The 22,550-nt window shown below is 40.7% G+C and overlaps 2 protein-coding genes across 3 annotated transcripts; both read right to left on the bottom strand.

The window, feature by feature from the left end:
* Window positions 1–534: 534 nt before the first annotated feature.
* On the bottom strand, window positions 535–5,175 carry LOC106567478 (uncharacterized). Its single transcript, XM_014136750.3, has 7 exons — window positions 5,040–5,175; window positions 4,582–4,923; window positions 4,362–4,436; window positions 4,176–4,243; window positions 3,978–4,071; window positions 3,797–3,833; window positions 535–3,038 (listed from the first exon to the last, which is right to left on the bottom strand). The coding sequence occupies exons 1-7, from the start codon at window positions 5,086–5,088 to the stop codon at window positions 2,867–2,869; spliced, it is 837 nt and encodes a 278-aa protein (XP_013992225.3). The 5' UTR covers window positions 5,089–5,175; the 3' UTR covers window positions 535–2,866.
* Window positions 5,176–5,452: 277 nt separating this feature from the next.
* On the bottom strand, window positions 5,453–20,258 carry havcr2 (hepatitis A virus cellular receptor 2). Of its 2 annotated transcripts, none has more exons than XM_014136747.3 (7): window positions 20,164–20,258; window positions 19,653–19,997; window positions 7,230–7,352; window positions 6,907–7,017; window positions 6,712–6,782; window positions 6,415–6,514; window positions 5,453–6,104 (listed from the first exon to the last, which is right to left on the bottom strand). In XM_014136747.3, exons 1-7 carry the CDS (start codon window positions 20,222–20,224, stop codon window positions 5,962–5,964), a joined length of 954 nt encoding a protein of 317 aa, XP_013992222.1. In that variant the 5' UTR covers window positions 20,225–20,258; the 3' UTR covers window positions 5,453–5,961. The 2 variants fall into 2 exon arrangements, with proteins under 2 accessions (XP_013992222.1, XP_013992223.1); XM_014136748.3 differs by having other exon boundaries at window positions 6,415–6,511.
* Between the last annotated feature and the right edge of the window lie 2,292 nt (window positions 20,259–22,550).

Below are 22,550 nucleotides of genomic sequence, written 5' to 3'. Positions count from 1 at the left end.
AGTTGCTACACAAGTAAAAAACAACAGCATTGATTTCGCTTTAAAAACACGTTAAATAAGGTGACATTACAGACGGTTTCAAAATTATAACTTTGTTTTTTATAGACTTGTTGTTTCTGGAAGAAGTGCGCATTTTGCATAGTAGCGACGGCCCTTATTGCAACAGAATAATCATTCGTGATTCAGGCATCAATGAAACAGAAGCAACAGTTCGGGAGGAAAATCAATACAGCTACATATCAGTATATCATTTTGATGCTATATCGTACTGTATCATTTTGACAATATTGCAATATTATTTTTGTGCTAGTTGGCTGTACCTGCACGAAAACTCCTGTATGTTTCCTTTATAGCGTGTTCATCACTTTTATTTCCATGACTGATCAAAACTTGTTTTCTCATGGCTGGCTCTCTCTTGTCCCTCTGCAGCAGACATACAGCGCATATGGAAAGTACTCAGACCCTTTCACTTTTTCCACATTCCTTTACGTTACATCAATCAACACACAAAACACCATAAAGACAAAGCACAAACAGGTTAAGAAATGTATTTATTTTTTATTAAATGTAAAAAACATAATTACATAATTTACATAATTATTCAGATCCTTTGCTATGAGACTCGAAATTGAGCTCAGGTGCATCCTGTTTCCATTGATCATCCTTGAGATGTTTCTATAACTTGATTGGAGTCCACCTGTGGTAAATTCAATTGATTGGACATGATTTGGAAAGGCACACACCTGTCTATATAAGGTCCCACCATTGACAGTGCATGTCAGAACAAAAACCAAGCATGAGGTCGAAGGAATTGTCTGTAGAGCTCCGAGACAGGACTGTGTCGAGGCACAGATCTGGGGAAGCCTACCAAAAAAATTCTGCAGCATTGAAGGGCCCCAAGAAAAAATTGGCCTCCATCATTCTTAAATGGAAGAAGTTTGGAACCACCAATACTCTTCCTAGAGCTGGCCGCCTGGCCAAACTGAGCAATCGGGGGAGAGGGGCCTTGGTCAGGGAGGTGACCAAGAAACCTATGGTCAATCTGGCAGAGTTCCAGAGTTCCTCTGTGGAGATGGGAGAACCTTCCAGAAGGACAATCATTTCTGCAACACTGCACCAATCAGGCCTTTATGGTAGAGTGGCCAGACGGAAGCTACTTCTCAGTAAAAAGCACATGACAGCCCGCTTGGCGTTTGCCAAAACGCACGTAAAGGACTAACAGACCATGAGAAACAAGATTCTCTGGTCTGATGAAACCAAGAATGAACCCATATAGAATCCTGAGAATCGGAATACATATTGGTGAGGGCACTTAGAGTGTGGTGTCAGGAAAACAACCTCTCACTCAACATCAACAAAACAAAGGAGATGATAGTGGACTTCAGGAAACAGCAGAGAGATCAGCCCCTTATTCACATCGACGGGACAGCAGTGGAGAAGGTGGAAAGTTTAAAGTTCCTCGGCGTACACATCACGGACAAACTGAAATGTTCCACCCACACATTGTGGTGAAGAAGTGCAACAGCGCCTCTTCAACCTCAGGCTGAAGAAATGTGTCTTGTCACCTAAAACCCTCACAAACTTTACAGATGCACAATCGAGAGCCTCCTGTTGGGCTCTATCACCGCCTGGTATGGCAACTACACCGCCCACAACCGCAGACCGCACCAGAGGGCGGTGCGGTCTGCACAACGCATCACCGGGGGCAAACTACCTGCTTCCAGGACACCTACAGCAACCAATGTCACAGGTAGGCCAAAAAGATCATCAAGGTCAACAACCACCTGAGCCACTGCCTGTTCACCCTGCTACCATCCAGAAGGCTAGGTCAGTTCAGGTGCATCAAAGCTGAGACCGAGAGACTGAAAAACAGCTTCTATCTCAAGGCCATCAGACTGTTAAACAGCCATCACTAACACAGAGAGGCTGCTGCCTACATACAGACTTGAAATATTCATTGGCCACTTTTATAAACGGATCGCTAGTTACTTTAATAATGCCCTTTGAATAATGTTTACATATCTTGCATATCTCATCTCATATGTATATACTGTATTTTATAACATCTATTGCAGCTTGCCTATGCCGCTCTGTCATTGCTCATCCATATATTGATACGTATATATTCTTATCCCATTCCTTTACTTAGATTTGTGTGAATTAGGTAGTTGTTGTGGAATTGTTAGATTACGTGTTAGATATTGCTGCACTGTCGGAACTAGAAGCACAAGCATTTCGCTGCACTCGCAATAACATCTGCTAACCATGTGTACGTGACAAATACAATTTTATTTTATTTGATCAGCACCTAAGTACACTACATGGCCAAAGATATCTGGACACGCCTTCAAATTAGAGGATTCAGCTACTTCAGCCACACTCGTTGCTGACAGGTGTATAAAATCGAGCATACAGCCATGCAATCTCCATAGACAAACATTGGCAGTAGAATGGACCGTAATTAAGAGCTCAGAGACTTTTAATGTGGCACCGTCATAGGATGCCACGTTTCCAACAAGTCAGTTTGTCAAATTTCTGCCCTGTTAGAGTTGCCCCGATAAACTGTAAGTGCTGTTATTTTGAAGTGGAAGCGTCTAGGCGCAACAATGGCTTACTACATCAAGAAAATACAGTCATAGTAATTGAAACCTACACTGTTAGTGCTGAATACACATAGATAGCCACATTATTGAGCCTTTCCTTTCAAACAAACATTTCAAAAATACAAATCAAGTAAAGTTTTACTCATTTATCACCAAAAAACATCTGATGTTGTTGAAGCTTGTCTTGTCCGGTTGAATCATTAGCCTATAAGTTCAGACTCAGCCCTGTAACACAGAGCTACCATGCTATGCACCTCACAGTGTTAACAGCATGACTGTGGTGACGTGTCCATGCTTTGTCGGGGGCACTCCTCATAGTCGTCTCTCTCATTGTCATCTATTTGATAGACGTTCTCCACCGCCATCTCTCGAGTATGCACACCCAAGCTGGACTCTGAGTTGCTGTACAGGACTGCGCTGCCAGAGTGCTCTGGTCTGATAAAGGAAAGAACTGTAAATACACAGCCAAGGGAGACATGCATGCTTTTATTGACTGCATTATATTGCTTAGTTCCACTCTAGTGATTTTTCCAATCCAGATGAATTAATGCTGAGAAAAGTTCGAGTTTTTGTGTACAAGCTGACAGCAAATAAAGTTTGTATTGATTTTAGATACTTATTTTTCTCTGCATTGCGACTATTGCGACTATTGAGAATTTTTCATTTTTGTAATTTTTTTATTTAACCTTTATTTAACTAGGCAAGTCAGTTAAGAACTTTTAAGAACAAATTCTTATTTACAATGACGGCCTACCCCGGGCAAACCCTAACCCGGAAGACGCTGGGCCAATTGTGCGCTGCACTATGGGACTCCTAATCACAGCCGGTTGTGATACAGCCTGGAGAATACTGTATGTGTAATGTTTATTAGATTCTAAAAGCAATGACCTACTGGCCAGTTTGGTCATCTCAAGTCATATTTCTTAATGACACAGACAAGAGTACCAATGGCTCACAAGATGTTCAAAAGTGGTGTTCAGAAGAAGCCCTGTTGTTTCACTTCCTCAGTGTTGTGTTCTTGGGTCTCATTAGTCATAGTTTCAGTATTACCTCAGATCAGTTGCCATAATGTTTTTGCTAATTAGGCATCATGGAAGGACATTGCACTTCGACTCAGTTATTCTATTGGCATATTGTGGTATTTCATCTACTCTGTCAGTTGGAAGAGGTATAGTCATGATTAGCATACTTACATTTGGACTGCCGTAGCAATTGTTTTCCATCGCTTTCCTGTAATTACGTTAACAAAGACTGTGTTCAAGTATTCAGAAAAACATAAATAGCAAACTATTGCTTCTTGTAACACTGTCAACACACATATTCACGAGAATTAGTACTTATTATGCAGGCAAATGTAGAGATGTGTGTACTTACTCAAGACAACAAGTACAGACACAATCACCACGCCTGTCAGAACCAGTAGAATGGACACCAGGATCACAGGCAGCTTATGGCCTGTCATCTGTTCCTGTTAACATCACAGATTCAGTTAAAACGACATCTCAGTACAGTACCAGATCACACAGTTGGATTTCTTATTTGCCAGAATTTGCAGTGTGGAACTATGCATACCAAAATTGATTCGCTGTAAGGTGGCGTGGATGTGTCAGAATACTCTATGGGATTTGTGGTCACATGACCTACACAGTGAGGAATTTATAGGTTTTATTTTCAGATGTAAGATTAATGCTGTAATATAAACTATATAAAAGTATGATTTTGATGGACTGATGTTTTTCTGTGCTCTGTGTTCCCTACAGTGTGTGTGGCTGTCCATGGTCTGTTGAGTTATGGTCACATTAGCAGGTGCCTGAGATGTTGTCGGGACAGGTGCTGAAATCAGAAAGCAATACAATACTAACTGCTCAGCTTGAAAAGTATAGATGCTAAGAAATCATAATATCACTCATTAGGCTGACAATGATCACCTGTAAAGCATCAAGTTACTGTATATCATAGCATGTTGTGCATGTCTTACCTTTCTCAATGTTCAAGTTGACATGATATTTCTCATCATTCCACAATCCGTAAACATGCACACGACAGCCATATTGTCCAGAGTCTTTTTCAGTGACATTGAAGATGGTTAGAGAGACATCCCCTGTCTTCAGCTCACCGAATAAATGATATCTAACCGAAGATCTCAGTGTCACTTTAGTGCCATCAGATGAGATGATTTCCTCGTAACAACCAGAGTTCGGTATGGCTCCTCTCCCCCAGCATATGGCTGATACACCATGCTTTTTAGTGTTATATTTACATGGCAGAGTGACATTCTGGCCCTCAATACCAATGACTTTTGGGGCAATGCATTCACTGACTAGAAAAGAGGGAGGTAGAGGAGGACAGAGATACTTTCAATTGTAAATTATTAATTCACTTATTATCAAGTAAATAATCAGCCTAAAAGAGATGGTACCATCGTGCATCACTTACCTGAAAGTAGACAGAGGAGAAACCAGCCTAAAACACAGTGAGTCTCCATGATAGGGTCATATCACTTCACCCTTCGCCATTCAAACACCAACTGCATATATGCACAGTCATCTGAACTCTTTCTCTTTAATAAAGTCGAACCTCCTGACCACATGACTTTATCTACTTGACATCTGCTTTCAGATGTTTCCGTTGCACTCAAAAAGGCAGTGATGGTCAGTGTGGTTATTTTTTGGGGAGGCTACACATCCAAATAATATAACACAGGAAACTGCACAGGTTTTTGGAAAGTTCACATAGTTCTTCATTGAAAAGAAATTAAAACCAAAACCATTTGCGCATGTCAATTCTGTGGGAGGTTGCATTTAATGTTATGTAGTGTAGAATCAAGACTCAAGGGAACAAACTTTCTCTTGAGTGGTATTTATTTATCTTTTCAATTACACCTCATCACAAAAAAAACATGGCTAGATAACATAGCTAGAGTATACAAAACATTTTAAAAATCCTGCTCTTTCCATAACATAGACTGACCAGGTGAATCGAGCTGAAAGCAATAATCCCTAATTAATGTCACTTGTTAAATCCACTTCAATCGGTGTATATGAAGGGGAGGAGACAGGTTGAAAGAGGATTTTTAAGCCTTGAGACATGGATTATGTATGTGTGTCATTCAGAGGGTGAATGGGCAAGACAAAAAAATGTAAGTGCCTTTAAACAGGGTATAGTAGTAGGTGGGGGGGGGGGGGGGGGGTGCAACTCAGTGTTAAGTAACCTCTTATGAGTGGTCCTATATTAGCAATGTCACGACGTGTTGAAAAACTGAAGAACTGAGTATGCCTACGCTAAATTGCTTTAGTTCTCTCAATACTTTATGAATTATTGAGTGAAATAGTATACATGATCATGTATTTTGATGAGTCTATACATCTGTAGGAGCATCATAGATCCAGGCATCTGTATCATGGTGACTGAGGGGTATTTCCACTCTAGGGTTCCTGCTAATGACACTGGAGGAACTGGCAGGTTCTCCTCTGACTCGGCTATTTCTGGACCGTCTCAGACCTAGATGCACAGTAGCAGTTCATGGAAAGAGGGGGGGGGGGGGGGGGGCACAGACAGACTTTTAATGCACACTATGCAGAACTAACGGGAGTCACCACTTTCACATCCACTTTGAAAGGCAAACTGTTTAAGCAGCTAAATTCTTCTCTGACATGATTAGCCCCTGAACAAAGAATTGGTACGATAGGATCAAGAACAGACAGTTGCAACACATTGATTAAGCTAATGCCCTGATAGAACAAGAAAAGTATTATATTTGTGTCGTGATTGATGAAAGAAATGTAATTGCTGTGACTGCTCCACCACTCACGAAGAAGAACTGCTAGGATCAGACCAGGGATGAAGGCGATTGCTCCCACTCGGACAGTGTGTCCTATGTAGCTTTCCAGAGATGGAGATGCCATTTTCTGCTGTGGGTTACAGTCATTGTTTTGTTTCAGGCACAGTGATTAAAGACAAAGTTGAAACAGAAATGTTGAAGTATTTGCATTAGATTTGCATTTTACTACATCAAAGCTCATAAGGCATTTAGGTTTTTATGTACAATATTCTGGTTGTATGTAGCTTATTTTGGATATTATATGATTCATATCCAGTAGTACTGTACCTTAATTCCCTTGACAAGACCTATTATTGGGCCTGTAGTGCAGTCATAAAGGATATCAGGACCTTGCTCACCTAGTAAGAAAAAGATGCCGACATCTCAAACCTTGACTAACTGTAGCATCAATTACTTTTTCTGATCTTCATGTGCAATACAGGTTTATCAAACATATTCAGTGTTGGTGTTGATATCAGATACCTTCTGTGCTCTTCACTGGTGTGTAAGGGGACACTGATGTTTCTGTGATGGGCAGTGGTTGTTCTGTCGTGGTTGGGACAATAGTTGGGATGACAGTTGGGATGACAAGTGCTAAAGGAGTAAAAAAACAAACACAACATATATTTCTGTTTAAAAACACAACACTGCTGGGGCAGTTGTGACAAAAGGTGTTAGAAATGAAAGCATAGATTTTATGGGATATTTTTTTGTTTACAAACATATAGTCTAACACATTGAAGGAAACTTCAAACTATAAGGAGAAACACGAGGTTACGTTAAAGACGGTGACAGACAAAACATACCTTGTCTGTTATTTTCCGGTATAACAGAGGACCCAGGTGTGTCTGTGATGGGCAGGAGTTGGGCTGGTACTGTTGGGATGACAGTTGGTACGACAGTTGGGATGAGAGTTGGTACGACAGGTGCTACAGGAGTAAAGAACAACAACATTGATTTCTATTTAAAAACACATTAAATAAGGTGATATTACAGACGGTTTCAAAATTATAACTATGGTTTTTATAGGCTTGTTGTTTCTAGAAAAAGTGCACATTTTGCATAGTAGCAATGGCCCTTATTGCAATAGAATAATCATTCATGATTTATGCGTCAATTAAACAGAAGCCACACTATTTGTGATGGGGAGGAAAATCAATACAGCTACATATCGGTATATTATTGATGTTACAGTACCAGTCAAAAGTTTGGGCACACCTACTCCTTCAAGGGTTTTTCTTAATTTTTACTAATTTCTACATTGCAGAATAATAGTGAAGACATAAAAACTATGAAATAACATATATGGAATAATGTAGTAACCAAAAGAGTGTTAAACAAATCAAATTATATTTTATATTTGAGATTCTTCAAAGTAGCCACCCTTTGCCTTGATGACAGCTTGCACACTCTTGGCATTCTCTCAACCATCTTCACCTGGAATGCTTTTCCAACAATCTTGAAGGAGTTCCCACATATGCTGAGCACTTGTTGGCTGCTTATCCTTCACTCTGCAGTCCACCTCATCCCAAACCATCTCAACTGGGTTGAGGTCGAAGGGGGCTGCAGGGTCTGGGTTAACCTCTACATCGCGTAGCAGTCAGACGTGTGTATCTACACCAAGATGGCGTAGCAGTCAGACGTGTATTTGTCTTGTCCTGTAACATGTTTATATCGCTTTCTTTGTATGTATTTTAATTTCTTATGTATATATTTTAATCTGACTTTCCATCTACGGACTGAATATACTCTCCTGCAACCCGCCTCACCCAATGTGGTACGGATCTGCTATTTTTATACTTTAGAACCAGAACCCCCCATCAGAAGTTAGCCAGCTAACTAGCTACTAGCTAGTAGTCAGTTAGCCACCGCTAGCGGTCCTAACCGTTAACTCGGACATCAGCCAGCCTCAACCCGGTCAATTCCTGCCAGTCTGCACAGTGCGATATCAACTCAGAGCATATCGGACTGCTTTTTCTCTACCTGGTTGCTCTTTAAAAGTGCTTTCCTCACCATCTTAAATAAAGCATGTCCCATTCAAAAAAATGTAGAACTAAGAACAGATATAGCCCTTGGTTCACTTCAGACTTGACTGCCCTTGACCAGCACAAAAACATCCTGTGGCGTTCTGCATTAGCATCGAATAGCCCCGGCGATATGCAACTTTTCAGGGAAGTCAGTTTTGGGACACTGTAAAGTCCATGGAGAATAAGAGCACCTCCTCCCAGCTGCCCACTGCACTGAGGCTAGGAAACAGTGTCACCACCGATAAATCTACGATAATCGATCATTTCAATAAGCATTTTTCTACGGCTGGCCATGCTTTCCACCTGGCTACCCCTACCCCACCGACCATTTTGAATCCCATCGTACCTTCTCCACTATCCAATCTGGTTTCCGAGCTGGTCATGGGTGCACCTCAGCCATGCTCAAGGTCCTAAACGATATCATAACCGCCATCGATAAAAGACAGTACTGTGCAGCCGTCTTCATCGACCTGGCCAAGGCTTTCGACTCTGTCAATCACCACATTCTTATTGGCAGACTCAACAGCCCTGGTTTCTCAAATGACTGCCTCGCCTGGTTCACCAAATACTTCTCAGATAGAGTTCAGAGGGACTGTTGCCTGGACCTCTGGCAGTCTCTATGGGGGAGTCACAGGGTTCAATTATCGGGCCGACTCTTTTCTCTGTATATATCAATGATGTCGCTCTTGCTGCTGGTGATTCTCTGATCCACCTCTGTGCAGACGTCACAATTCTTTATACATCTGGCCAATACGGGGCCAATACGGGGGACCGTGTTGTGGGTGTTTCAGGGAAAAGGTGTACATTTGACCTCCATCATCTTCTCATATGGCTGCAGCTGTAAATGCATTTGTAAATCAAGACCTTTCTTGAGTTGGGTTCTGGGATGGTGCAACTGTTGAGAATGTGAGCCTATGGTTGTGTGGGGGGAAAGGGTTGAGTGTGTATGAGTGTGTGTGTGGGTGTATGTGTGTATCCCACAACTGTTGCGAAGAAGTAAAAGATGTTAGGGACAATAGAGGATGATTCACAACAATTGTTTGCTAATATAATAATTGCTTGTAATAATGTAATTTTGATAATGGCGAGACTGGTGAGAGGTAAAATCCTTTTCATAAATTGCCTACATTACTACAAATATTAATAACTAATTATGGAAAATAAGAAACTGTCACGTCCTGACCAGTATAGAGGATAATTTGTTATTGTAGTTTGGTCAGGACGTGGCAGAGGGTAGTTTATTTATGTATTACGGGGTTTTTTGGTCACTGGTCTATGTTTGTATTTCTATGTGTATGTTCTAGGGTAGTTTTCTATGTGTAGGTTGGGTGCTGGACTCTCAATTGGAGGCAGGTGTTTCTAGTTGCCTCTGATTGGGAGTCCTATAAATAGGTGTGTGTTTTGTTTGTCACTTGTGGGTAGTTGTTTGATAGCACTGCTTTTGTTGAGCCTGCTTCTCTGTTCCTGTCGTTAGTTTGTTTATTGTTTTTCCGTGGTGTTCGCATTTTATTTAATAAATATGTTGAGCACGCAACCCGCTGCGCCTTGGTCCCATTCTCTCTTCCACGACAGCTATGACAGAAACAGGATTCTTAAAATATATATATACTGCTCAAAAAAATAAAGGGAACACTAAAATAACACATCCTAGATCTGAATGAATGAAATAATCTTATTAAATACTTTTTTCTTTACATAGTTGAATGTGCTGACAACAAAATCACACAAAAATAATCAATGGAAATCCAATTTATCAACCCATGGAGGTCTGGATTTGGAGTCACACTCAAAATTAAAGTGAAAAACCACACTACAGGCTGATCCAACTTTGATGAAATGTCCTTAAAACATGTCAAAATGAGGCTCAGTAGTGTGTGTGGCCTCCACGTGCCTGTATGACCTCCCTACAACGCCTGGGCATGCTCCTGATGAGGTGGTGGATGGTCTCCTGAGGGATCTCCTCCCAGACCTGGACTAAAGCATCCGCCAACTCCTGGACAGTCTGTGGTGCAACGTGGCGTTGGTGGATGGAGCGAGACATGATGTCCCAGATGTGCTCAATTGGATTCAGGTCTGGGGAACGGGCAGGCCAGTCCATAGCATCAATGCCTTCCTCTTGCAGGAACTGCTGACACACTCCAGCCACATGAGGTCTAGCATTGTTTGCATTAGGAGGAACCCAGGGCCAATCGCACCAGCATATGGTCTCACAAGGGGTCTGAGGATCTCATCTCGGTACCTAATGGCAGTCAGGCTACCTCTGGCGAGCACATGGAGGGCTGTGCGGCCCCCCAAAGAAATGCCACCCCACACCATGACTGACCCACCGCCAAACCGGTCATGCTGGAGGATGTTGCAGGCAGCAGAACGTTCTCCACGGCATCTCCAGACTCTGTCACGGCTGTCACATGTGCTCAGTGTGAACCTGCTTCATCTGTGAAGAGCACAGGGCGCCAGTGGCGAATTTGCCAATCTTGGTGTTCTCTGGCAAATGCCAAACGCCCTGCACGGTGTTGGGCTGTAAGCACAACCCCCACCTGTGGACGTCGGGCCCTCATACCACCCTCATGGAGTCTGTTTCTGACCGTTTGAGCAGACACATGCACATTTGTGGCCTGCTGGAGGTCATTTTGCAGGGCTCTGGCAGTGCTCCTCCTGCTCCTCCTTGCACAAAGGTGGAGGTAGCGGTCCTGCTGCTGGGTTGTTGCCCTCCTACGGCCTCCTCCACATCTCCTGATGTACTGGCCTGTCTCCTGGTAGCGCCTCCATGCTCTGGACACTTCGCTGACAGACACAGCAAACCTTCTTGCCACAGCTCACATTGATGTGCCATCCTGGATGAGCTGCACTACCTGAGCCACTTGTGTGGGTTGTAGACTCCGTCTCATGCTACCACTAGAGTGAAAGCACCGCCAGCATTCAAAAGTGACCAAAACATCAGCCAGGAAGCATAAGAACTGAGAAGTGGTCTGTGGTCACCACCTGCCGAACCACTCCTTTATTGGGGGTGTCTTGCTAATTGCCTATAATTTCCACCTGTTGTCTATTCCATTTGCACAACAGCATGTGAAATGTATTGTCAATCAGTGTTGCTTCCTAAGTGGACAGTTTGATTTCACAGAGTGTGATTGACTTGGAGTTGCATTGTGTTGTTTAAGTGTTCCCTTTATTTTTTTGAGCAGTGTGTGTATATATATATATATATATATATATATATATATATATATATATATATATATATATATATATATATATATATATATATATGGCAATATGGCAATATATATGGCTATATATATATATGGCAATATATATTGATGGCAATATATAATACAAATTGAGGTTAGGGCGTTGGAAATACATTTGGCAGTTGATCTACTTCTGTTCTGTAAATGGCACTGTGTGCTCTTTTCGAAGGATGGATCCCAGTCTGTTCCGGGCTATGGGATACGGGGGGTCGGGGGTGGTCTGCCGGGCATTGGGATGACAACCCAACTAGGGATGAGGAAGGCTTTTAGCGGGTGGAATAGTAGGGACCAATTGGAGGTTTAAGTAGTAGCAATGCAAATATCATGGTACAGCTATATAGATGCTCAATCATTATGTTACTTTTTAATGGTACGTTTACAAACATATATTTAGATAAATAAAATTGAAAGTTGTGTCTCATTATGGTAAGTGGTGAAGTAAGTATAGCCAGTTATTGTTGTAATGGCCTAGCAGATAATAAGAAAAGGCGATCAGTATTTACCTGGCTAAAGAGAAGGAATATAGTATCTATTGTTTATAGGAAACCCATTCAACAATTTTAGATGAAGTTTTGTGGAAAAGGACTGGGGGGGTGAAATATATTTCTCCCATGGGGCAAAGAAATTCAAAAGGGGTGATGGTTTTAATTAACAGTAATTATGATCCAAATGTGCAAATTGTCCAAACAGATCATCAAGGTAGATGGATTATTTTAAATATGTTATTGGACAATAAACATATATGCCTTATTAACCTATACGGTCCAAATAATGATGATCCAAGCTTCTTTGAAAATATATATAAGAATTTATCAACTCTACAAGCAACACTAGACTCTATTATTATGGTGGGAGATATTAATATGGTCTTAAATACCTCTATGGACCAGAAAGGAAATCACACTACAAACTATCACCCTCAGGCACTTAAGGAAATCATGAGTGTCATGGATATATTGGAATTAGTGGATATATGGAGACTTAAATACCCTGACCTAGTGAGATATACATGGCGGAGGCTTAATCAACTTCTTATGCCATTCTCTCTGGCACCAAAAGGTAAAAAAGTGTTGATAGGGGACAGAATGCGGTCGGATTATCACATAATTGGCATATATATTACTCTTACAGAATTTCCACGTGGGCGAGGATACTGGAAATATAATCAAAGCCTGATAAATTGTTTAGAACTAGGGCATAAGAATTTATAACTGACTTTTTCAGACATAACATAGGTACAGCAGATCCCCTTATTGTATGGGACGCCTTTAAGTGTGCCTTTAGAGGCCATGCAATTCAGTACTCATCTCTAAAACAAAAGCAATTTAGATCAAAAGAGTCCATGTTAATAAAGGAAATTGAAGGACTAGCAGTACAGTTAGATGGCAATAAAAACTGTACCATAAAGGCACAGAATAAGTTAGAGGAAAAACAAAAAGAAATGGAGGAACTTATTCAAGAAAGATCCAGTGTAATATATAATAAAAATAAAGCGAACTGGATGGAATATGGGGGAAAATGCACCAAATTATTTTTCAATCTTCAATATAGAAATGCTACCAATTTCTTGGAGTCACGCATGATTCACCGAATTATATTTTGAAAGAGGAAGTAAAATACTTTAAGGATATGTTTTTGTTTCAGTCTCCTCCATCTCCACTAACTGAAACTAATTGTATGGATTCTTTTCCTAATAATAATGTAAAATTAACATCTGTACAGAAGGACTCATGTGAAGGCCAAATTACAGAGGAACTACTTGATGCAATTGGCGCCTTTAAGGATGGGAAAACTCCAGGGCTGGATGGCATACCAGTGGAAGTATACAACACTTTTTCATATACTCAGAGGACCATTATTAGCATGTTTTAACCACTCCTATATAAATGGTAGATTATCAGACACCCAACAAGAAGGTTTGATATCATTATTACTGAAACAGGACCCAAATGGTATATATAAAGATCCAGATCATTTAAAAAATTGGAGACCTCTTACGCTTCAGTGTTGTGATGCAAAAATCCTAGCAAAATGCTTTGCGCATAGAATTGAAAAAGTATTGTCAGATATTATTCATCCTAATCAGACAGGTTTTTTACATGGACGATACATTGGAGATAATATAAGACAAGTACTGGAAACAATAGAATACTATGAAATATCGGGGACACCAGGCCTGGTTTTCATATCTGATTTTGAAAAGGCTTTTGATAAAGTACGACTGGAGTTTATATATAAATGCCTAGAATATTTGAATTTTGGGGAATCTCTTATAAAATTGGTTAAAATTATGTATAGTAACCCTAGGTGTAAAATAGTAAATAATGGCTACATCTCAGAAAATGTTTAACTATCTAGAGGAGTAAAACAAGGTTGTCCAATATCGGCGTATCTATTTATTATTGCCATCGAAATGTTAGCTGTTAAAATTAGATCAAACAATTATATTAAGGTATTAGAAATCCGTGGCTTAAAAGCTAAGGTGTCATTGTACGCTGATGATTCATGTTTTCTTTTAAAACCACAATTAGAATCTCTCCACGGCCTCATAGAGGATCTAGATACTTTTGCTATCCTCTCTGGATTAAAGCAAAATTATGATAAGTGTACTATATTACGTATTGGATCACAAAAAAATGCTAATTTTACATTACCATGTAGTTTACCAATTAAATGGTCTGACGGAGATGTGGACATACTTGGTATATGAATCCCAAAAGAAAGAAATTATCTCACTCCAATAAATGTTTATAGAAAGTTAGCAAAAATAGATAAGATCTTGCTACCATGGAAAGGAAAATACCTGTCTATTTGTGGAAAAATCACCTTGATTAACTATTTAGTCATATCACAGTTGACCTATTTGCTTATGGTTTTGTCTACACCTAGTGACCTGATTTTTAAATTATATGAACAAAAAATATTCCATTTTATTTGGAACGGCAAGCCAAACAAAATGAAAAGGGCAAATTTATAGAACTAATATGAATTAGGAGGACAGAAATGATTAAATATTAAAGCATTAGACCTCTTGCTAAAGGCATCAGTCATACAAAAGCTATACTTAAATCCAAACTGGTTCTCTAGTAAATTGGTAAGAATGTCTCATCCTATGTTCAAGAAGGGCCTTTTTCACATTATTCAGGTTACACCTGCTCACTTTCGGTTGTTTGAAAAGGAAATAATCTCCAAAATATCGTTATTTTTTTAAACAAGCCTTAGAGAGTTGATTGCAATTTCAGTTTAATCCACCTGAAAAGAGAACAAATAATACAACAAATATTGTGGTTAAACTCAAATATACTAATTGATAAAAAAATATATATTTTTCGAAGAAATGTTCAAAAAATGTATATTTTTTGTGAATGATATCATAAATAGGACTGGTGGAGTTATGTCACACATGCAGCTAACACAGACATATGGAAATGTCTGCTCTTCCCAAAATTACAAACAATTAATTGCAGCATTACCACAAAAATGGAAGAGGCAAGTAGGAGGGGAAAAAGTAAGGAACTTGTATGTCGGCCCTGTATTAAAGAACGTAAATGATTAAAGAAAAGTGTGATAAATAAAAACATATACCATTTCATTTAGGGACCAAAAAACTGACAGTTGTGCCATATAAATTGCAAAATAGTTGAAGAGATTTTCGATGTACCCATTCCATGGCACATGGTTTATGAATTGATACGCAAAACAACGCCGGATTCAAAACTTCAAATTTTTCAATTTAAATTACTATGCAAAATTCTTGCAACCAATAGAATGTTATATATATGGGGGATACAATCTTCCCAGCTCTGCAGATTCTGCTGTGAGGAGGCAGAGTCATTAGATCTTTTATTTTGGTATTGTCCATATGTAGCTCGTTTTTGGTCACAGGTCCAGGAAGGGCTGAAGAATTGCAACATTTGCCTAACGCTGCAGATAGCAATACTGGGTGATTTGAAAAGCCATAGTCAATCAATCAATAATATAATAATTATTTTAGCAAAAATGTTTATCTTTAATTTACAATCTGTAGAAGCTATAAGAATAGAAAGGTTCAATACTTTTGTGAAGCATCACTGCACAGATGAAAAATATGTGGCAAATAGAAATCCGAAATGGATGATGTTGAGAAATAGATGGGTGGGGTTGAATGGAGCTGAAGGGTGGGACTAATAACAAGATAACCAATGTAAAACATACGGGGTCTGTAAAATATATTAATGTTCAGAACTTTTGTGAAATAGCACCGTTACTAATAGAAATCAAACTGGATGGACATCAGAAATAGAGGAAGGACTAAAAACAAACAAAATATAACTATTGTAAAATAGATTGTGTCTGTAAAATATGCATGAGATGTATATACTGAAGGTAGAAACCTAAGTCTTATTGTTTATTAGTTTACTCCAATTGGGGGAAGGGTGGAAGGATTTGCGGGGAATAATAAAGGTATATTCTAAAAAAAAGTATGTATGTCTATATAGGTATGTATGTTTATATGGGTATATCTATGCATGCGTGTATGTATATGGATATATATATTTACCAAACTTTTTTTTTTTTTTTTAAATGCATGCTCTTCAACCGATTGTTGCCTTCACCCGCCCACCCGACAAGTATCATTACTCTGGACGGTTCTGACGGTTCTGAATATGTGGACAACTACAAATACCTAGGTGTCTGGTTAGACTGTAAACTCTCCTTCCAGACACACATTAAGCATCTCCAATCCAAAATTAGATCTAGAATCGGCTTCCTATTTCGCAACAAAGCCTCCTACACTCATGCTGCTAAACATACCCTCGTAAAACTGGCTATCCTACCGATACATGACTTTGGCTGTCATTTACAAAATAACCTCCAACACTCTACTCAGCAAATTGGATGTAGTCTATCACAGTGCCATCCGTTTTGTCACCAAAGCCCCATATACTACCCACCACTGCAACCTGTATACTCTCGCTGGCTGGTCCTCGCTACATATTAGTCGCCAAACCCACTGGCTCCAGGTCATCTATACGTTTTTGCTAGGTAAAGCCCCGCCTTATCTCAGCTCACTAGTCACCATAGCAACACCCACCCATAGCACGCGCTCTAGCAGGTATATTTCACTGGTCATCCCCAAAGCCAACACTTCCTTTGGCCGCCTTTCCTTCCAGTTCTCTGCTGCCAATGACTGGAACGAATTGCAAAAATCACTGAAGCTGGAGTCTTATATCTCCCTCTCTAACTTTAAGCATTAGCTGTCAGAGCAGCTTACCGATCACTGCACCTGTACACAGCCCATCTGCCTAACTACCTCATCCCCATACTGCTATTTATCCTCTTGCTCTTTTGCACCCCAGTATCTCTACTTGCACATCATCATCTGCACATCTATCACTCCAGTGTTAATGCTAAATTGTAATTATTTCGCCTCTATGGCCTATTTATTGTCTTACCTCCCTACTCTTCTACATTTGCACACACTGTACATAGATTTTTCTATTGTGTTATTGACTGTACGTTTGTTTATGTGTAACTCTGTGTTGATTTTGTCGCACTGCTTTGCTTTATCTTGGCCAGGTCACAGTTGTAAATGAGAACTTGTTCTCAACTGGCCTACCTGGTTAAATAAAGGTGAAATATATATTTTTAAATATAACAAAAGGTTGGGTGATTGTGGCGGCCAGGTCATCTGATGCAGCACTCCATCACTCTCCTTCTTGGTCAAATAGCTCTTACACAGCCTGGATGGGATGGCCTCCATCATTCTTAAATGGAAGAAGTTTGGAACCACCAAGACTCTTCGTAGAACTTCCAAGATTCTCTGGTCTGATGAAACCAAGATTGAACTCTTTGGCCTGAATACCAATCTTCAGATCTGGAGGAGACCTTGTACTATCCCTACAGTGAAGCATCGTGGTGGCAGCATCATGCTGTGGGGATGTTTTTCAGTGGCAGGGATTGGGAGACTAGTCAGGATCAAGGGAAAGATTAACAGAGCAAAGTACAGAGAGATCATTGATGAAAACCTGCTACAGAGCGCTCTGGACGTCAGACTGGGGCGAAGGTTCATCTTCCAACAGGACAACAACCCTAAGCACACAGCCAGGACAAAGCAGGAGTGGCTTCGGTACAAGTCTCTGAATGTCCTTGAGTTGTCCAGCCAGAGCCCGGACTTGAACCCGATCGAACATCTCTGGAGAGACCTGATAATAGTTGTGCAGCGACGCTCCCCATCCAACCTGACAGAGCTTGAGAAGATCTGCAGAGAAGAATGGGAGAAACTCCCCAAATAGAGGTGTGCCATGCTTGTAACGTCATATCCAAGAAGAATCGAGGCTGTAAGCGCTGCCAAAGGTGCTTCAACAAAGTACAGAGTAAAGGGTCTGAATACTTTTTTATTTTTAATACATTTGCAAACATTTCTAAAAACCTGTTTTTGCTTTGTCATTATGGGGTATTGTGTGTAGATTGATGAGGGGGAAAAAACTATTTAATCCATTTTAGAATAAGGCTGTAACGTAACAAAATGTGGAAAAAATCAAGGGGTCTGAATACTTTCCAAATGCACTCTGTGTTGAGCAATATGTTTGGAACATCAAATCGCAATAAAATCACAGTATCGAATCATAATACATATAGAATCGTGAGAATCTGAATACATATCATATTGGCACCTAAGTACACTACATGGTCAAAAATATGTGGACACCCCTTCAAATGAGTGGATTCGGCTACTTCAGTCACACTCATTGCTGACAGGTGTATAAAATCGAGCACACAGCCATGCAATCTCCATAGACAAACATTGGCAATAGAATGGCCCGTAATTAAGAGCTCAGTGACTTTCAACGTGGCACCGTCATAGGATGCCACCTTTCCGACAAGGCAGTTTGTCAAATTTCTACCCTGCTAGAGTTGCCACAGGCAACAGTAAGTGCTGTTATTTTGAAGTGGAAGCGTCTAGGAGCAACAACGACTCAGCCGCAAAGTAGTAGGCCGCACAACCTCCTCAAATGGCACAGCCGAGTGCTGAAGCGCATAGCGTGTAAAAATTGTCTGTCCTCGTTTGCATCACTCACTACCGAGTTCCAAACTGGAAGCAACATCAGCACAATAACTGTTAGTCGGGAGCTTCATGAAATGGGTTTCCATGGCCGAGCAGCCGCACACAAGCCTAAGATCACCATGCGCAATGCCAAGCGTCGGCTGGAGTGGTGTAAAGCTTGATGCCATTGGACTTTGGAGCAGTGGAAACATGTTCTCTGGAGTGATAAATCACGCTTCACCATCTGGCAGCCCGACGGACAATCTGGGTTTGGTGGATGCCAAGAGAACGCTACCTGCCTAAATGCATAGTGCCAACTGTAAAGTTTGGTGGAGGAGGAATAATGGTCTGGGGCTGTTTTTTATGGTTTCTGTTAGGCCCCTTAGTTCCAGTGAAGGGAAATCTGAATGCTACAGTATACAATGACATTTTAGACGATTCGGTGCTTCCACCTTGTGGCAACAGTTTTGGGAAGGTCGTTTCCTGTTTCAGCATGACAATGCCCCTGTGCACAAAGCGAGGTCCATACAGAAATGGTTTGTCAAATTGTGGAAGAACTTGACTGGCCTGCACAGAGCCCTGACCTCAACCCCATCGAATACCTTTGGGATTAATTGGAATGCCAATTGTGAGCCAGGCCTAATTGCCCAAAATCAGTGCCCAACCTCACTAATGCTCTTATGGCTGAATGGAAGCAAGTCCTCGCAGCAATGTTCCAACATCTAGTGGAAAGCCTTCCCAAGAACAGTAGAGGCTGTAATAGCAGCAAAGTGGGGACCAACTCCATATTAATGCCCATGATGTAGGAATGAGATGTTTGACGAACAGTTGTCCACATACCCATGGCCATCTAGTGTATCATCGTGAGGTCCCTGACAATTCCCAGCCCTAACCTTTGTATTCATGATAACAGTTGTATATTCTCACCTTGTCGAACAATTAAATGAACGGTTTGCGTCAGGTCGTTGAACAGTCCTGATAGCGCCACACGGCAGTGGTAGAACCCAGAGTCTCCCTCTCCGACGTTGTAGATAGTGAGAGAGACATCTCCACTCCGAAGCTTCCCTGGTAACCTGTGTCTGTTGGACCTCCTGTAGGTCACCTCTACTCCATTAGTAGCAATGACTGTGTTCTCACAGCCGAAGAGAGACGGCTGTGCTCCTCTCCCCCAGCACACCTCTGTCAGACCCAGGGTAGCGAGGTCATACCTGCAGGTCAGAGATACCGTCCTACCTGCAACACCAACCACTGTCTCCATGACGCCATCACACACTGCAGGCAACAAAAACACAATCGCGGACACATTAGTGGGACCTCAATAGTGCGCCAGTCTCGGACAAACAGAAGAATGCGTTAGACATTTCCTTAAGTTTTTGATTGATTCGTTTTACCTGACTGAGGTTCATGGTTTACAGAGATTAAGACAGGCAGGACTTACATGCCAACAGAGAGACTGTGATAAGGGTATGAAGTGTAGACAGCATTTTCGTTGTGTTCATCGAAACCAGACAGACTATCAGTTTTGTCTCACTGTCTAGCACTACTTCCCTTTTTAACTGAATGTATAATGGATGGCTTTAAACAGACTGTGTGTCAATCATCCTCAAATACCACACCACTTCTCTACCACCGCCCACAAGCCTTGCCAGGGATGTCAGCATTCACACACCAGGGGGAGTAGTGAGACTGTCTTTTAAATCCATGACAACAGGCCAACGCTTCATAAATCAACATTTTCTTTGTTTACCTCCATCCCTACGAATATAACTTGGCAATGCCATAATAACTGTCTTTCATAGTGTCGATGTGAAGGGATGATTTCCCATGATAACTCTGTGGTTTATATATCTCAACCTGCAGTTTGTTTAGACACTTAGCCAGGAACAAAATCTATCTCTAACTTGACGGCAGAGTTGTAATTTGATCACACAGGGAGGAGTGGGAATAGGATAGAAAGAAATGTCAGGTATAAATGTTTGGCTTGTACTTTTCATCTGAGTAATCTTCTCTGAAGATGGTGTGTGTGACATATCCCACAGATAGTCGAGACACTGTTCATAGCCGTTGTCTACTGTGGCTGATCTACTTATTCCAATATGCTCAGACGTTCCATTTGATGATTTAAATAGGAGAGCAGACCTAGAGAAGGCTACATGGGTTTTAGCCTTGCTGAATTCTGTTGCGCTACACAGAAGCCCTGTCCATGTACACTGAGGCCCAGCATACCTTCGCTACGCATGCTGTTCCACATTCCAAATAAAGACTGAGCGACTCAGTATATTAGCTATGAATAGATCTGTTGTTACGGGACAGTTGTTTTCCTAGTCACTGAAAAGCAGTAGGACCAGGTCCCTGTTTCTGAGAAAGAAGTTAAGAGGGGGTTTCGGATGATTCATGAAAGTTTATGTCTAACTGCACTGGAATTGAGAGTGTTACAATCAGTTGCAAACAGTAAATATCCCTCTAGTGCCTTATTCATCTCATGTCTCATAGTTTCACGATGTACACAGTGTAGAACACACTGTGTGTGACGTGGTGAGGTTGGACCCAGGTGCAGATTAGAGACCAGACAAGGAATCAGTGGTTAAGGATAAACATAATACTTTACTGATAAACAGTAGCCGCAGGATCACAGTACACTAGAAAAAACAACAAACACTAAGTCTCAAACTCACTCAGGAAACAACCGCATACAGTAAACAATTCAAGCTTCAGCAAAGGACAACAGAAAACACACCTCTTTCATCAGGGAAATCATAATGAGTAAATAGGACACACCTTAGTGTCGTTAATGTCTCTAGGACGGTGTCTGCCGTCCTCTGGTGACAGGTGGAACCATGATACTGTCTGTGTACAGCATGGTGCTGTGTAGAACACACTAGCTGTGATGTAAATTGAGTATGTAGTATGCTTATTAGTCATAGTATGGATATAGTTAGTATACCAAAAGTTGCCGTATGTCCTAGTACATTAGCCCAAATACAAAGTATACAAGCAGTGGACAATATGTCCGTGCTTTTGGGGCCTATAATGAAATTCTTCAGAAAATGAGTGTGGCTTAACAACATTTTCAGATTTGAAATAAATGATGGAAAATATGCAGCCAAAGTCCGACGAGAGCAGATACAAATTCATTGCTTCAACTAATTATGACAAATGTTTAAAAAAAAAGTTAAGCAATGTATTAAAGTATTGACTTTTCAAATAAATTACGTTACACGTTATGCTGTCTGACAATTTGTTAGCTTCGCTAGCCTTATGCACCGCATAGCATATCATTACAGCAGTTGCTTGTTGGTTGGCTACTAATACATTGAACTTGTCAGTATGTTAACTATATGCTATCTAACGAACTACCCAATGTTTATTGACTTGATTATTCAAGTCATTCTTGGCTTAGCTAAGTGGTATAGTCTTTGTGCGTTCTCAATAGACATTTTTTAATGAAGTTGTAAGATGTCAAGCTAGTAACTTGTTAGCTATGCTAACAAGCTAGCAAGAAGTTGCATAGCAACAGCATCAACTTCCGGTAGACAGGGAAAGCGCTATTACACAATTGGAAGGAGACCGTTCGTTTTCATTATACTAAAATGAACTAATAGTATGTAGTATGTAGTATACAGTATGTCAGTATGGGTATTCAAACACAGCTACTGTGTACAGAATGGTTCTGTGTAGAACACTCTGTGTGCAGCATGGTGCTGCGTAAATGTCTGCTGCCCTGGTGTATTTTACGCCAACCACTGCATGTCATTTCACATTGGGGCTGCCATGTGAACTTCCTCCCTCTATTATGTACATTGAAGTTGTATAGGCCATTGTATG

The sequence above is a fragment of the Salmo salar genome, chromosome 13 (assembly GCF_965601325.2).
Source record: "Salmo salar chromosome 13, fSalSal1, whole genome shotgun sequence".
NCBI lineage: Eukaryota > Metazoa > Chordata > Actinopteri > Salmoniformes > Salmonidae > Salmo > Salmo salar.
This window is presented reverse-complemented; position numbering and strand designations above follow the sequence as displayed.

Excerpts from the sequence above, each read along its gene's own strand:
- havcr2 (XM_014136747.3), bottom strand. The coding sequence starts at position 20,224 with ATGAACACAACGAAAATGCTGTCTACACTTCATACCCTTATCACAGTC. Across the intron at positions 7,353-19,652 it reads TCATTTAATTGTTCGACAAG|CACCTGTCGTACCAACTCTC; the intron begins GTGAGAATATAC and ends TTACTCCTGTAG. Across the intron at positions 7,018-7,229 it reads ACCGGAAAATAACAGACAAG|CACTTGTCATCCCAACTGTC; the intron begins GTATGTTTTGTC and ends TTACTCCTTTAG.
- LOC106567478 (XM_014136750.3), bottom strand. The coding sequence starts at position 5,088 with ATGGAGACTCACTGTGTTTTAGGCTGGTTTCTCCTCTGTCTACTTTCA. Across the intron at positions 4,244-4,361 it reads CATGGACAGCCACACACACT|GTCATGTGACCACAAATCCC; the intron begins GTAGGGAACACA and ends CTCACTGTGTAG. Across the intron at positions 3,834-3,977 it reads GTCTGTACTTGTTGTCTTGA|GAAAGCGATGGAAAACAATT; the intron begins GTAAGTACACAC and ends ACGTAATTACAG.